The sequence below is a fragment of the Coregonus clupeaformis genome, chromosome 17 (assembly GCF_020615455.1).
Source record: "Coregonus clupeaformis isolate EN_2021a chromosome 17, ASM2061545v1, whole genome shotgun sequence".
In the NCBI taxonomy this organism is placed as follows: domain Eukaryota; kingdom Metazoa; phylum Chordata; class Actinopteri; order Salmoniformes; family Salmonidae; genus Coregonus; species Coregonus clupeaformis.
In genome coordinates this window covers 5,002,848-5,017,574 of record NC_059208.1, presented here as the reverse complement: position 1 = coordinate 5,017,574, position 14,727 = coordinate 5,002,848, and the positions used below count along the sequence as shown (strand labels likewise).

General features: G+C 48.2%; 1 protein-coding gene across 3 annotated transcripts in view; it reads left to right on the top strand.

The window, feature by feature from the left end:
- Positions 1-13,415, top strand: part of LOC121586509 (protein Jumonji) — a 90,641-nt gene extending 77,226 nt beyond the window's left edge. For all 3 annotated transcript variants that reach the window (XM_041903241.2, XM_041903243.2, XM_041903240.2), the window contains 11 exons: positions 2,866-4,072; positions 4,741-5,252; positions 6,208-6,300; positions 6,471-6,589; positions 6,710-6,780; positions 6,908-7,022; positions 8,341-8,629; positions 9,039-9,169; positions 9,486-9,669; positions 9,992-10,099; positions 10,865-13,415. In XM_041903241.2, coding sequence (XP_041759175.2) covers positions 2,866-4,072; positions 4,741-5,252; positions 6,208-6,300; positions 6,471-6,589; positions 6,710-6,780; positions 6,908-7,022; positions 8,341-8,629; positions 9,039-9,169; positions 9,486-9,669; positions 9,992-10,099; positions 10,865-11,047 — 3,012 coding nt within the window. In that variant the 3' untranslated portion in view covers positions 11,048-13,415. The remainder of the gene's footprint in view (positions 1-2,865; positions 4,073-4,740; positions 5,253-6,207; positions 6,301-6,470; positions 6,590-6,709; positions 6,781-6,907; positions 7,023-8,340; positions 8,630-9,038; positions 9,170-9,485; positions 9,670-9,991; positions 10,100-10,864) is intronic.
- The last annotated feature ends 1,312 nt before the right edge of the window (positions 13,416-14,727 follow it).

The following is a 14,727-nucleotide window of genomic DNA, read 5'->3' as shown; positions in this document are numbered from 1 at the left end:
TCTCTCTGTCTGTCTGTCTCGCGCTGTCTGTCTGTCTCGCGCTGTCTGTCTGTCTCGCGCTCTGTCTGTCTGTCTCGCTGTCTGTCTGTCTGTCTCGCTGTCTGTCTGTCTCGCGCTCTGTCTGTCTGGCGCGCTCTGTCTGTCTGGCGCGCTCTGTCTGTCTGTCTCGCGCTCTCTGTCTGTCTGTCTGTCTCGCGCTCTCTGTCTGTCTGTCTGTCTCGCGCTCTCTGTCTGTCTGTCTGGCGCTCTCTGTCTGTCTGTCTGTCTGGCGCTCTCTGTATGTCTGTCTGGCGCTCTCTGTATGTCTGTCTCGCGCTCTCTGTATGTCTGTCTGTCTCGCGCTCTCTGTATGTCTGTCTGTCTCGCGCTCTCTGTATGTCTGTCTGTCTCGCGCTCTCTGTCTGTCTGTCTCGCGCTCTCTGTCTGTCTCGCGCTCTCTGTCTGTCTCGCGCTCTCTGTCTGTCTCGCGCTCTCTGTCTGTCTCGCGCTCTCTGTCTGTCTCGCGCTCTCTCTCTGTCTGTCTGTCTCGCGCTGTCTGTCTGTCTCGCGCTCTCTGTCTGTCTGTCTGTCTCGCGCTCTCTGTCTGTCTGTCTGTCTCGCGCTCTCTCTCTGTCTGTCTGTCTCGCGCTCTCACTCTGTCTGTCTGTCTCGCGCTGTCTGTCTGTCTCGCGCTGTCTGTCTGTCTCGCGCTCTGTCTGTCTGTCTCTCGCTCTGTCTGTCTGTCTCGCGCTCTGTCTGTCTGGCGCGCTCTGTCTGTCTGGCGCGCTCTGTCTGTCTGGCGCGCTCTGTCTGTCTGGCGCGCTCTGTCTGTCTCGCGCTCTCTGTCTGTCTCGCGCTCTCTGTCTGTCTTGCGCTCTCTGTCTGTCTCGCGCTCTCTGTCTGTCTCGCGCTCTCTGTCTGTCTCGCGCTCTCTGTCTGTGTCTGTCTCGCGCGCTCTGTCTGTGTCTGTCTCGCGCGCTCTGTCTGTGTCTGTCTCGCCCTCTCTGTCTGTGTCTGTCTCGCCCTCTCTGTCTGTGTCTGTCTCGCCCTCTCTGTCTGTGTCTGTCTCGCCCTCTCTGTCTGTGTCTGTCTCGCCCTCTCTGTCTGTGTCTGTCTCGCCCTCTCTGTCTGTGTCTGTCTCGCCCTCTCTGTCTGTGTCTGTCTCGCCCTCTCTGTCTGTGTCTGTCTCGCCCTCTCTGTCTGTGTCTGTCTCGCGCTCTGTCTGTCTGTCTCGCGCTCTGTCTGTCTGTCTGTCTGTCTCGCGCTCTCTGTCTTTCTCCTCCCCCTCTCGCTCCTCTCTCTCTTCTCCCCCTCTCGCTCCTCTCTCCTCCCCCTCTCATCCTCCTCTCTCACTCCTCCCTCTCTCTCTCCTCCCCCTCTCTCTCCTCTCTCTCTCTCTTGCTGTCAACTCCCCTCTCTCTCTCCTCCCCCCTCCTTCCTCCCCACCTCTCTCACTCGTCTTCCTTCCTTCTCTGTATTTTTCCACTGTTGGGGTTGGAGTGGAAGGGGGCAGGATTGATGAAGAGGGTCACATTTCACTCCCCTTATCTTTTAATAGCCTCTCTTTGTGTTGGCTGCACCTGATAGGAATACAATACAGCTGCGGCCCTGCTTCAAACGCAGCCGTCAAGCCTGCTGTCACCTCCCTCTGGCGCCTTGCTGATTTGATAACGCCATCCTCTCATCTCCTCTGCATAGTTCACTTACAGCAGGATGCTTCAGCAGGGTTACTAGGTTCACTTACAACAGGGTGCTACTCAAGCTGACAGGGATGCAGTGGGCAGAACAGTGCAGCAGAACAGAGAGAGCAACAGAGCAGAGCAGCCAGTGGAGTCTAAGCAGAAAGCTGGAGTCCAGCTGCCGGAAACCCCAATGTATCCCTCCCAGGGTCTCAGTCCAGACATTCCCTCTGTTTTGACTACACACACAACATTTAGATTTTACTACACACACAACTTTTACATTTTACTACTACACACATGTATATAAACATGTATAAAGTTTGTTCCTGTTCAGGTTGATCCTAGTCTGTATCATGTTCGGGGGGGGGGGCAGCACTAAAACTAGGGCAAGAAAACAAAGTGGAGAGAGGGAGTCGACTCTGCTTCTTCCGCTGGTGGGTCTGGATGGCTTTATTCCCCCAGCTGCCATTATTCCCCCAGCTGCCATTATTCCCCCAGCTGCCATTATTCCCCCAGCTGCCATTATTCCCCCAGCTGCCATTATTCCCCCAGCTGCCATTATTCCCCCAGCTGCCATTATTCCCCCAGCTGCCATTAGCCAGTGAGGTCCCCGATGTAACCCAAACTATCTACATTACAGAGCTCTCATGTTCAGCAGGGGTTCTCAGATCTGCAGGGGGAAAAAACGTATTTTAGGCATTAAAGGCGAATTAAAGAGCTTAAGGAAACCATACCAAATAAAACTGCCTTTATGTGCTGGGATGGGGTTTCAAGTAGTAACCCATTTTATGTAGTGTTTTGTACATACAGCAGTTGTCTCTGAAATGAAAACCTCACTCCATGTTAGGGCGTGGATGGCTTTTTCGTCTGTTGTTGAAGCTGACATTCTTTGTTTTTTTGCCCTGTGAGAAGAGTGTTTGTCTATAACTAGCTGATTTGAAAGTACAGCTACCCTGTATAGGCTTTAATGAATGGCAGCAATTTCCACATAGCATTTAGTCCTAACCCTAACTCTTTACTTTTATAGCTGTTTCAGCGTGTGAATGTTTGCTAGGAGTTTTTACTTCTTCAATGTGAAGGCGCAGCTCCAGAGAGAGTGTGTGTGTGTGTGTGTGTGTTAGAACACAGAATCACTGCACTTCAGTATGTGAATAAACAACTCCATGTTCCTGATCTCTCTCTCTCTCCCGCCTCCCACTCTCAGGTCTCTAAAGTGAACGGAGCCACACGGGCGTCCCAGGCAGGCGTGCACACGGCCGGTGCCAAAAAAACTAAAGACTTCAGACTGCCGTCTAAAACTGTGAATGGCCATGTCACATACACCAAAGGAAAACGAGAACTGGTCAAGAAAACCAAACTGAACCAGCGCAAACACAGCACTGCTGCTGCCCATAGAGCCCATAGCAACAATCACCACCACAACCACCTCCAGCGCCACCAGCAACTCCCCCTCTCCAACTCAGGAAAAGCCCAGAATAGCAAAGCAAAAACAAGCAAACAGGTGCTATTATCCAATGTGGTGCACAAGGTGGCCAAAGGCGGCGGAGTGCGCCTCAACGGCCGGCTCAACGGGCGCCTCTGTGCCAAGCAGGAGGTGGGCAGGCAGGGGCGTGAGGGGCTGAGGAACTCCAAGCGGAGGCTGGAGGTGGCGGTGGCGGCCATCGGGGCGGTGGCTGACTCCCAGGGTAAGCTGGTCATCCTGGAGATTAACCCCAACCCTAAGAAGACCAAACAAAACCAGAGCAGCCCTCTGGAGACACGCAGTAAGAAAGCCTGTCAGGACAACGCCTCGGTCCCTAACGGACACATCATCATGGAAACCACCCCTCCCCCCTCCCTGCTAGCCCCACCCCCTCCCTCCACACCACTAGCCAATCCAGAGCCAGGGCGCCAGCGGCCCAAGCGGGCGTCAGCCGGCAAGCTGATGTTCATCAGACAAGCACAACAGCGGGCACAGACTGCCTCTAACCCTAACCACACCCACACCCTTAACCGCTCAACTACCTCAGAGTCCCCTGGCCACACCCCCGGGCATACCCCTCACAAACCAGCAGAGCCCCGGCCTGAGAGGGAGAGGGAGAAAGATAAAGAGAGGGCGGAGAGGAGCAGGGCGAGCTGGGCAGCGTTGGGTGAGGCGCCAGTGTTCTGTCCCACCCAGCGGGAGTTCCAGGACCCCCTGGTGTACCTGGACTCTGTGCGGGAGGGGGCGGAGCCCTGTGGACTGTGTCGGGTGGTTCCCCCGGCTGACTGGCGCCCAGAGTGCAAACTGAACGATGAGATGCGCTTTGTGACCCAGGTGCAGCGCATCCACAAGCTGGGTCGTCGCTGGGGCCCCAACGTACAGAGGCTAGCCTGCATCAAGAAGCACCTCAAATCTCAGGGCATCACCATGGAAGATCCCCCGCTCATCGGTGAGTCGAACTCATAGACTGTTCCTACTTTACCAGCAACACACACTCCTAACGCTGGTCATCAGTTAGTCTCAGACACTCACATAGGCTGGATGACTGTCACAAAACAAACCTCTTTAGCAAACATCACAAACATTGGGTCTCCAAGGTATTGACAATCCAATAAAATGTTTGTTGCATTCCACCAACCATATCTGGTATTTAAACTGTGACGTCAATATCAATGTTCAGATGTGGCCTGTATGTCTGTGAGACAATAAAACAGTATTCCCAGCAGCTTGTCTGTCACTTTAGATTTCGCACTCAGCAGCTTGATGTGTTTTAAACAGCCTCTCTCCTTAAGTATTCCCTGGCGTCTTTCAGAGCCCAGTCAGTCTATATGGCTGAAATAAATATTTATTGAAACTGTTTGAGAATACGGCCGATGTAGTGCTATCATACTACTACACTGTTGGAGCTAGGAACACAAGCATTTCACTACACCTGTAGTAACATCTGCTAAATATGTGTATGTGACCAATACAATTTGATTTGATCATTACTGTATGAATGTTAAACTCATGGCCATTGACCCTAACCCATCTCTCTCTCCCCAGGCGGCTGTGGGGTTAGGGTTAAGGTTAGTGTTAACTCTGTATCTGACCCCATCTCTCTGTCTCTTCTCCCAGGTGGCTGCGAGGTGGACCTGGCTCGGTTCTTCCAGCTGATTAATGACATGGGCGGCATGCAGCAGGTTATGGACCTGAAGAAGTGGAGTAAACTGGCTGATCTGCTGCGGATCCCGAAGTCAGCCCAGGACCGACTGGCCAAGCTGCAGGAGTCCTACCTCCAGTACCTGCTGTCTTATGACTCTCTGACCCCCGAGGAGCACCGCCGCCTGGAGAGGGAGGTGCTGCAGGAGAAGGAGGGCCTGGAGCGCCGCAGGGGGCCCCTGGAGGGCCACACAGAGAGGAGCCTGGGCCTGCCACGCTACGAGCCCAAGAACGGGCTGGCAGGCAGTCTGGTGCAGCACAGCAACGGTCAGCTGTGCAGCCGGCTGAAGGAGCTGGACAGTCAGCAGCTCAAGGTGGGACGCCGGAGGCTGTTTGCTCAGGAAAAGAAGAATGGGGAAATTGCACAGCAGGAGGAAGAGGAGGAGGAGAAGGGGGTTCTCAGTGACCAGCACAAGTGTATTTACAAGGTGAGGCCCAGGCAACAACTTTGCACATCCTTTTTAAATCAGTGTTTTTGTTCATTCCGCTCATGCACTGCTCATGCTACAAGGGGAAGGGAAATATGGTAGTCTAGCTCCAGTCTTCCTGCCTGCCTGCTCTGTTCTGTTGTTCTAGCTGATGGAATGTAGGTCAGTGCTGAGCTGGGTGAAATGGACCCACAGACAGCAGGCCTCTGCCTCTCTACTCAACATCGTTCTGCTCTGCCTCTCTCAGTGTTACCCCTGCCCAGACATCGACACACACACACACACACACACACACACACACACACACACACACACACACACACACACACCACATCTTCCTGACCCAGACGTTCCCCCTGCTGCTCTTCTCATGGAAGAACCTGAGTGTGATGTTGTGCATGTTGTTTCTAACCGTCTCCTTACTATGAACCTGCTATGTGTCTGTGATCTCATGACATTTCAAACACTGTTCTAGTCTGGATTCCATTTAAATCTTTTCCCTCTTTTTTTTTGTTTGTAACCAAATCCCCAACACATGCATACCCATAAGATGTGAGGCTAGTGAGTTCAGTATAGTAACCTAGCTCTCACAGAGAGGAGGGGTGAGGAGAGGGTGTCTTTCAGCGGGGCATTAAATCCAGGGATGGTACAGGCAGATTTATAGACGCCATCAACGCCCCTCCATTCTGAGGAGGCGTCCCGGGGAAGATTCATATTAACTTCAGTCATGCTCAGAAACTTTCAGTACCGACATGGAGCTGCAGAGACTTGCAATACAGTACACTCAGGTCAGCCAGTCTTTCCTTTCATTTTTCATTGCAGAATTATGCCCTGGTGGTATATGGCTATATGTTTCTCTTCAAGGCTCGTCTATAGGACGGCATTTGCTTTTACAGGGTACCTGACTTTGTTTAATGCTAGCTGTACTATCCTGATGTGGCTTCTCTTGTTGCAGGGGAAATCTGTATCTCTCACCAACTTCTTTAGGATAGCCAGGAACACCATGACCATGTGCTTTAACAAAGAGCCCGGGGCTGCTGAGGTCGAGGTAAGAATGGAACTAGTCTCAATCCCTACTGGCCTTATGTAGAGGTCAACTCACTACTGTAGATTACCATTGACCTCGGCACCATTTATTAGTCACTACTGTAAAAGAAATTTGTTCAGTACGCACATTTGTCTCACTTATCGTTTCTCCTTTTTTGTCTTCCTTTACAGCAAGAATACTGGAGGATAGTGGAGCAGAGGCACTGCCATGTGGCAGTGCATTATGGGAAAGTGGACACCAACACACACGGAAGTGGCTTCCCCGTGGGAAAGTCAGAGCCATTTTCTAAGTAAGAAGACCCAATGTCATCATACCCTAAACATTGTAATACATGGCGTAATAACCATAGAGAGAAAATGATATCTCTTGATTGGCCACTGTGTAATGACTGTTCTTCTCTCCCTTTCAGACATGGATGGAACCTCACTGTCCTCCCCAATAATTCTGGATCCATTCTGCGGCATCTTGGAGCTGTGCCCGGTGAGATTTCTACCCTAACCCCTCATCCTCACCCCTGAGGCACACATCTTTCTGTCGGAGACAATGTGATGCCTGTTGTGGTGTCTGCTATGTTAAAACGGATCTCTGTCTCTCTCTGTGTGTGTAGGGGTGACCATTCCCTGGCTGAACATTGGCATGGTCTTTTCTACCTCATGCTGGTCTCGAGACCAAAACCGCCTTCCATACATTGATTACTTACACACTGGTGCTGACTGCATTTGGTAAGTATCCCAACATGACCACCTCTGGCTCTCTCTTCCTCCTCACAGGTAGATGTGTACTGTACAAGGACATTACAAAGATATGTGGTTTTTCTAAGGTGACATGGAATACATGATACAAAACATGATAATGCCCTGTCATTGATAACACCCATCTCAGATCAGATTTGTAATTAGCTGATCAAATTCCACCTTCCTTGAACACACGCCAGTCTTTTGGAAATATGTATTTATGCCAAAGTGGCTCTCATTAAAGCTACATTTACTTACAACAAGAAATTACTGGGTGCTAGCGGAAACCACAGGCGTTAGTGTGTTGTGTATTGACCTGTTATGAAGGCAGTGTTTAATCTCTTTGCATTAGCCCAACTTGAATGTAATGGTAATGAAGGGGTTGAGAAAGGGCAGTGGCTGTAGACATCCACCAGCCCAACTCCTCCCTTCCTCCCCATGTGTGCTACCTGCCCATTGGTGGTGACACAGGTGAGTAGCAATGTGCTAGGAGGTTCCTGAGATGAAGGCAAGTCATAATCATCATAATTGACTGCCTGCTCTCTTGAAGATCCCCTCATCTTTTCATTGTGTCTGCATGATCTAGAGTTACAGGAAGGACTAGACAGTCTGTCTGCATGTCCTAGAGTTACAGGAAGGACTAGAAAGGGCTAGACAGTCTGTCTGCATGTCCTAGAGTTAAATGAAAGGGCTAGACAGTCTGTCTGCATGTCCTAGAGTTAAATGAAAGGCCTAGACAGTCTGTCTGCATGTCCTAGAGTTAAATGAAAGGGCTAGACAGTCTGTCTGCATGTCCTAGAGTTAAAGGAAAGGGCTAGACAGTCTGTCTGCATGTCCTAGAGTTAAAGGAAATGGCTAGACAGTCTGTCTGCATGTCCTAGAGTTACAGGAAGTGCTAGTTTGGGATGCCCTAGGACAAGCATAAGTCTGTTACACTATTCCCAGAGGACTTAGTTGTCCAGTGAGTCTGTTAAAAAGAGATCACATTCTATTATGCAATCAAGGTGCTCCATTTGACAGATGAAACCCCAGACGGACAGACAGCTCTATCTACAGTCAGTCTACAGGCTATGATCCCCACAGGAAAGCCGCCTCTCAGGAACTCATTCTCTTTCTCAACCTTCGCTCTCGCTCTCTCTCTCTCTCTCTCTTGCTCTCTCTAACCTCTTGAGGCAGAGCGTAAGCACAGACCTAACTCTGACTGTTCAAAGCAGAGGGGTTACACTGCACAGCTGATGTCCAGCGTAACACACACACACACACACACAGTTGCATGAGCCTGAGTGGTCCTCTCTCGCCTTGCCAGGTATTCTGTTCCTGCTGAGGAGAAGGTGAAGCTTGACAAGGTGGTTCACACACTGCTGCAGGCCAACGGGACTCCTGGGCTGGAGATGCTGGAGAAGAACATCATGATCTCTCCAGAGGTGCTTTGTCGGGAGGGTATTAAGGTCCACCGCACCGTCCAGCAGAGCGGTCAGTTCGTGGTCTGCTTCCCTGGGACCTTTGTGTCCAAGGTCTGCTGTGGCTACAGTGTGTCGGAAACCGTGCACTTTGCCACCCCCCAGTGGATGAACCTGGGATACGAGGCTGCTAAGGTGAGTCTGAAGCCGGAGCTGCTTTCTGCAGCCACCCTGTGGCCGTTTAGAGACATAGCTCATTGTCTACCACAGTATCTCTAGAGCAGGTCTGCACAACCCTGTTCCTGGAGAGCTGCTGTGTCCTGTAGGTTTTGGCCCCAAACGTAATTTAGCACACCTGATTCTAATAATTAGCTGGTTGATAACATGAATCTGGTTAGTTTCAACTGGGATTGGAACGGAAACCTACAGGAGGGTATTGTAGCTTTCCAGGAACAGGGTTGGGCAGCACTGCTCTACAGTCTATGCAGGTTTTTGTTCCTGTTGATTAGTGGAGTGTCATGTGTAATCTGGCTAATACAAAAAGGCTGTAGAATATTCTGTCAATGTTCTGTTAACCCAGTGTCTCGCTGTCTTCCCCCTGTAGGACCTGAAATGCCGGCACATAGCCAAACCCTTCTCCATGGAGAAGTTACTCTACCAGATCGCAACGGCCGAATCCAAACGCGAGAACGGACACCTTCTGACTACAATCTCCGCTCTTCTCAAAGACCTCAGGTGGGTAGCCATGGAAACCAGGCACATCAAAACATGGATGCTGTTACGGCCTCATCCTTCATCCTCTGTTGCCATGCCAGTATGATCAAAGACATAGCTCAGTCTCACTGCTCAAAGCCAGGTTGAAAAAACCCCAAAGTCTTCTGTTTCAAATACACTCCATGCTTTAATGGATGTGCTTAGTGTCTACATCAGGGCGGTAATACCTTTAAATAATACTAACTGTTGTTTGCTGTACTGAGCTTTAATCACAAAGTTGTAAATTGTTTCGTGTTGTTCTGAATCACAGAGTTGTTGCTCTGCTCCGCTCTAATAGGAACATAGAGATGAGACAACGGCAGGAACTGTACGAGGCGGGGCTTCTGTCCTCTGCCCGCTACGGAACACATGACAACAACCTGGTGCCCGGCGACGGACGCAAGAAACCCAGGAAATGGCTGGCGCTGGAGTCGTCAGAGAGACGCTGTCAGACCTGCCAACACCTCTGCTACCTGTCCATGGTGAGAGCTGGGCCATGGAGAATAGGACTAGAGCTGGTGCTGGTGCTGGGCAAGGGTGAATGTAGTTAACCACTCCATGTACGGGGCGGCAGGTAGCCTAGCGGTTAAGAGTATTGGGCCAGTAACCGAAAGGTTGCTTGTTCAAATCCACAAGCTGACTAGGTGGCAAATCTGTCGATGTGCTCTTGAGCAAGGCACTTAACCCTAATTGCTCTTGTAAGTCGCTCTGGATAAGAGCGTCTGCTAAATGGCTAAAATGTAAATGTAAAGATGAATTTAGTTTACCACTCCATGAAAAGTTGTGTTGTGATGTCCATCCCAGGTGGTCCAGGAGAATGAGAATGTGGTCTTCTGTCTGGAGTGTGCTTTGAGATACGTGGAGAATCACAAGTCCTGCAGAGGCCTGAAGATGATGTATCGTTACGATGAGGTAAGATTCCATCCCAGCAAACCAGGAACATTCCCAGGACATTAGCTAAAATTCCCATTAAGGGCTCTATTCAATCTGTATTGCTGAAGCGTTACAGATTGCGCAATATAAATGTTATGGTAATTTTTCAGATTGAGCCATCGTATGCAGCATTTACCGTGAATGCAGTCTCCGCCACCGTGGGAACATTGCCTTTAAATTTCAATTGGGCTTTAATGCTGAACTTCCGCGATACGGATTGAATAGAGGCCTAAGTTCAAGTTAGGGTTTTATCTAACATTAGGATGATAACATCCCAATAACATTCTTTGAATGTTTTTGATAACAAACATCTTTCTAACATTCACAAAAATTTTGTGCACAACATCTGTAACAACCAGCACAGAACATTTCCCTAAGGTTCTTATAATGTTTCCAGGTAATGTAATAACTAAAGGTGTTCTGGGAACGTTCTTGCAATCAGGTGAATGTTTTAAACAAACATTGTACAATCATCAGCACAACTGGACAGTTTTTGTGTTATTTGAACTTTTGGGGCAACCTAATGAATGTTCTGGGAATGTTCACAGAACCAATTTTGGTTTGCTGGGATGGCCCTCTCTTATCTGAGTAGAATTGATCAGAACCTTCAATAGCGGAGTGGTGTAACATGCAATGTTTGGATGAATATGATATTTGTTCATGTGTAGTGTTCATTATAACGCAAATGTTCTCTGTCTGATCCCTCCATTCCCTGGATGTGCCCCCCATGCCTTCGCCCCCCAGGAGCAGATCAACAGCTTGGTGAAGCAGGTTTGTGGCAAGGCCCTGGGGAAGACAACTGAGAAATGTAACGGTGCAAGCCCCTTCAAACCACCACCCAAACGCGGACCCCGGAAGAGAGACACCGTGGAGGTGTCCCTGTCCCGCCTCTCCTCCTCCCACCTGTCTCCCGCAGCCGTCACATGAGGACGTTAACACCCCCCACTGCCCCTCCATCTTAGTTTGGAGAATCACTGTTGTCCTTTTTAAAGAAAGAACAAATATTTCCAGCATTTAATGCCCCAAATCTCCCCCACCCACACCCCTTACTATGACAAACTACCCCACCCACCCCCTTAGTATGGCAAACTTGTGAAAGCAAGCCGTCTTTTTTGCACTAGCACGGAAAACACGTTTTTCAGTTTCTTTATTTTGGGTGGGGGGGTTAGTTGATGTCGTCCTTAGCATTAATTGAAAAGTTCACAGGTAAATGTTGTGCCCCTTGCACTGCCCCCCCTCTACACTGTTTGAGGAGAGGGTCAGATTGGTCTCCCCCCCCCAGATGGGTGCAGTCACACCCATCGCCATCTGTCACTCAACTGTGAACAAAGGGACGAACGGAGAAGGTGCTCCTTTTTTCATTTTATTGAAATGACACAAGTAGAACCCAAAGTTTTCTCTCATCTTTAGTTTTTGAAGATGAGTTGTTTTTATTCTCCTCCTCTGTCTGCAGCAGCTCCTGTTGTTCAGGGCCTGTTGCTCCCTAACCCACGCCAGGTAAAACTTGAAAGGAAGATGTGTTTTGGCTGGCTTGTTTTATTTTGGATTTTAGCTTTGATTTTAGATTTTGAGAACGTCTTGTGTTTATTTTGTCATCGTTGTTTCCTTTTTCTTTATTGCTTGTGAAACTAGCGGTGCCGTGGCTGTATGTCAGAAACACAGCCTGGGTTGCCGTGGCTGTATGTCAGAAACACAGGTTGCCGTGGCTGTATGTCAGAAACACAGCCTGGGTTGCCGTGGCTGTATGTCAGAAACACAGCCTGGGTTGCCGTGGCTGTATGTCAGAAACACAGCCTGGGTTGCCGTGGCTGTATGTCAGAAACACAGCCTGGGTTGCCGTGGCTGTATGTCAGAAACACAGCCTGGGTTGCCGTGGCTGTATGTCAGAAACACAGCCTGGGTTGCCGTGGCTGTATGTCAGAAACACAGCCTGGGTTGCCGTGGCTGTATGTCAGAACCACAGCCTGGGTTGCCGTGGCTGTATGTCAGAAACAGACCTAGGTGCCGCTGGTCTCTGTCTCCGTAGTAGGAGGGAGGCCTCCTTCGCTAGCAAGTGAAAACTGTGCCTGATACTCAACAAAGAGATTGTTTTTGGTGCTGTTGGTTGTTATTACTGTATAACAATACAAAAGAAAGATGGGGTGCTGGCTAACTGCTAGACTCCTCTCCCACAGGGCGGTAGCCTCTAGGCTTTCCTCTCACACAGGGTTGGTGTTCTAGGTTCTCCTGTCCCACAGGGTTAGGTTAGGGTTCTAGGCTCTCCTCTCCCACAGGGTTAGGGTTCTAGGCTCTCCTCTTCTCGATGTGCAATCATGTTAACATTCCATTCTTCCAGTCCTATTGTTTCATCTGTACCAGTAAACATTAATTATTTCATTATTATTTTCTAATTTGATTGTGTTTTGTTCTGATGTGCGAGTAGAGCCACTAGTCAAAGGGTGTGAAATGTGAAATATGGAAATCCAAGTTCTTATTTTCTTTAGGTTTTATATATATTTTTCCTTTTTCCCATTTCAGATGTATTATGAATGATTTGAGCAGATAGTCCAACACAAAAACATACATTTTTGTACATAATCCTGTAAATGTCTTTAAATACTCAAGCCTTTTCTGGGGTGAAGGAAGGAAAATGATACCTCTAAAGGTATTAGAGGAAGCAAGGGAGGAAGTGCTTGATGAAGAAAAAGCCTTACGTTTTAGTTTCTTCATCTGTGTGAGTTTGATGCTTACATAGTTGCTCTGGTTACGTGTATACATTTTAAGTGCTGCTTACATCACTGAGACAAAGATATGGAGTAGCAATGGCCCCCTAGGTTTTTATTTTTTTTTGCTTTACTTTTTTAAAGAAAGGGAAAATATGTTCACAAAAAAATGTTTTTACATTTATTACTGAAAATTCAACAATGTAGTAGCTCCTCATGTTGCACTGAGCTTGCCAGTGGTGGCTGACAAGGTGATCCTATTATCCAGTTTGTTGGTTGTTGTCCTTTACAGAAGACTAAACTGTTTTAGGAATATTTCATTAAAACAAAGTTGGTCGTTTTCAACAAGAAAGTGGTTGTCAAGTTTTTATGGCCTTACAATGTATTTTATTCAGATTTCTTTGCAATTTTCTTTTTCTACAGTTTAAACTATTGCTCACTGTCTGGCAAGTTAATTTATTAGCACTGCTTCTCCATCTTTCCTTCCACTTGGAAAGATTTCATGTTGGTTATATTGCCATTTTTTTACTTTTGCAGTTTGTACTAAAGGTTTAATAAAAACGTACAGACAATTCACTGTCTTTTCTTTTGAACCTGTGTGTGTCTGTCCTTGTGTTCTTCTGAAGATGTTATGTTACGAAACTAACTGACCATTCTACAAATAAGTATACTCACCATGTCTAGGGTTCCAAGCCTGACTAACTGGTCCATAACCTGATATAAATGTGTGCATTTAGCGTGAAACTAAAGAGTAAGCGGACAGATGTCTGTAATGTACCCAGGAAACAGCGTACTTACCAGGGCCAGGGCGAGTTCTGTCCTGACTCTCTGGATGCCAGCCCAACCAGACCATTTAAGTTCAAATGGTGACAATAATATACAAAAAGGGAAAAATCTAAAAGGCATGCCATAACAAAAAAGTGTCAAACCAACGCTGTAAGACCCCATCAGACCGAGAAGCTACTTAGTCCACCTCTCACTCTGCAATAACCTGCCAATCACCCACACATGTGAGAGATTACTCCATTAGCAGGCCTTGCTGGTGCTTCAAGCAGCTGTATGATATATGATTCTATAATCATGATATAAATACATACAATACCAGTCAAAAGTTTGGACACCTGCTCATTCAAGGGTTTTTCTTTATTTTTACTATTTTCTACATTGTAGAATAATAGTGAAGACATCAAAACTATGAAATAACACATGGAATTATGTAGTAACCAAAAAAGTGTTTAAACAAATCAAAATATATGTTCGATTCTTCAAAGTAGCCACCCTTTGCCTTGATGACAGCTTTGCACACTCTTGGCATTCTCTCAACCAGCTTCATGAGGAATGATTTTCCAACAGTCATGAAGGAGTTCCCACATATGCTGAGCACTTGTTGGCTGCTTTTCCTTCACTCTGCAGTCCAACTCATCCCAAACCATCTCAATCGGGTTGAGGTCAGGTGATTATGGAGGCCAGGTCATCTGATGCAGCATTCCATCCCTCTCCTTGGTAAAATAGCCTTTACACAGCCTGGAGGTGTGTTTTGGGTCGTTGTCCTGTTGAAAAACAAATGATAGTCCCACTAAGTGCAAACCAGATGGGATGGCGTATCGCTGCAGAATGCTGTGGTAGCCATGCTGGTTAAGTGTACCTTGAATTCTAAATAAATCACTGACAGGGTCACCAGCAAAGCACAATCACACTACCTCCTCCATGCTTCACGGTGGGAACCACACATGCGGAGATCATCCGTTCACCTACTCTGTCTTTCACAAGACACGGCAGTTGGAACCAAAAACCTCAAATTTGGACTCATCAGACCAAAGGACAGATTTCCACCGGTGTAATGTCTATTGCTCGTGTTTCTTGGCCCAAGCATGCCTCTTCTTATTGGTGTCCTTTAGTAGTGGT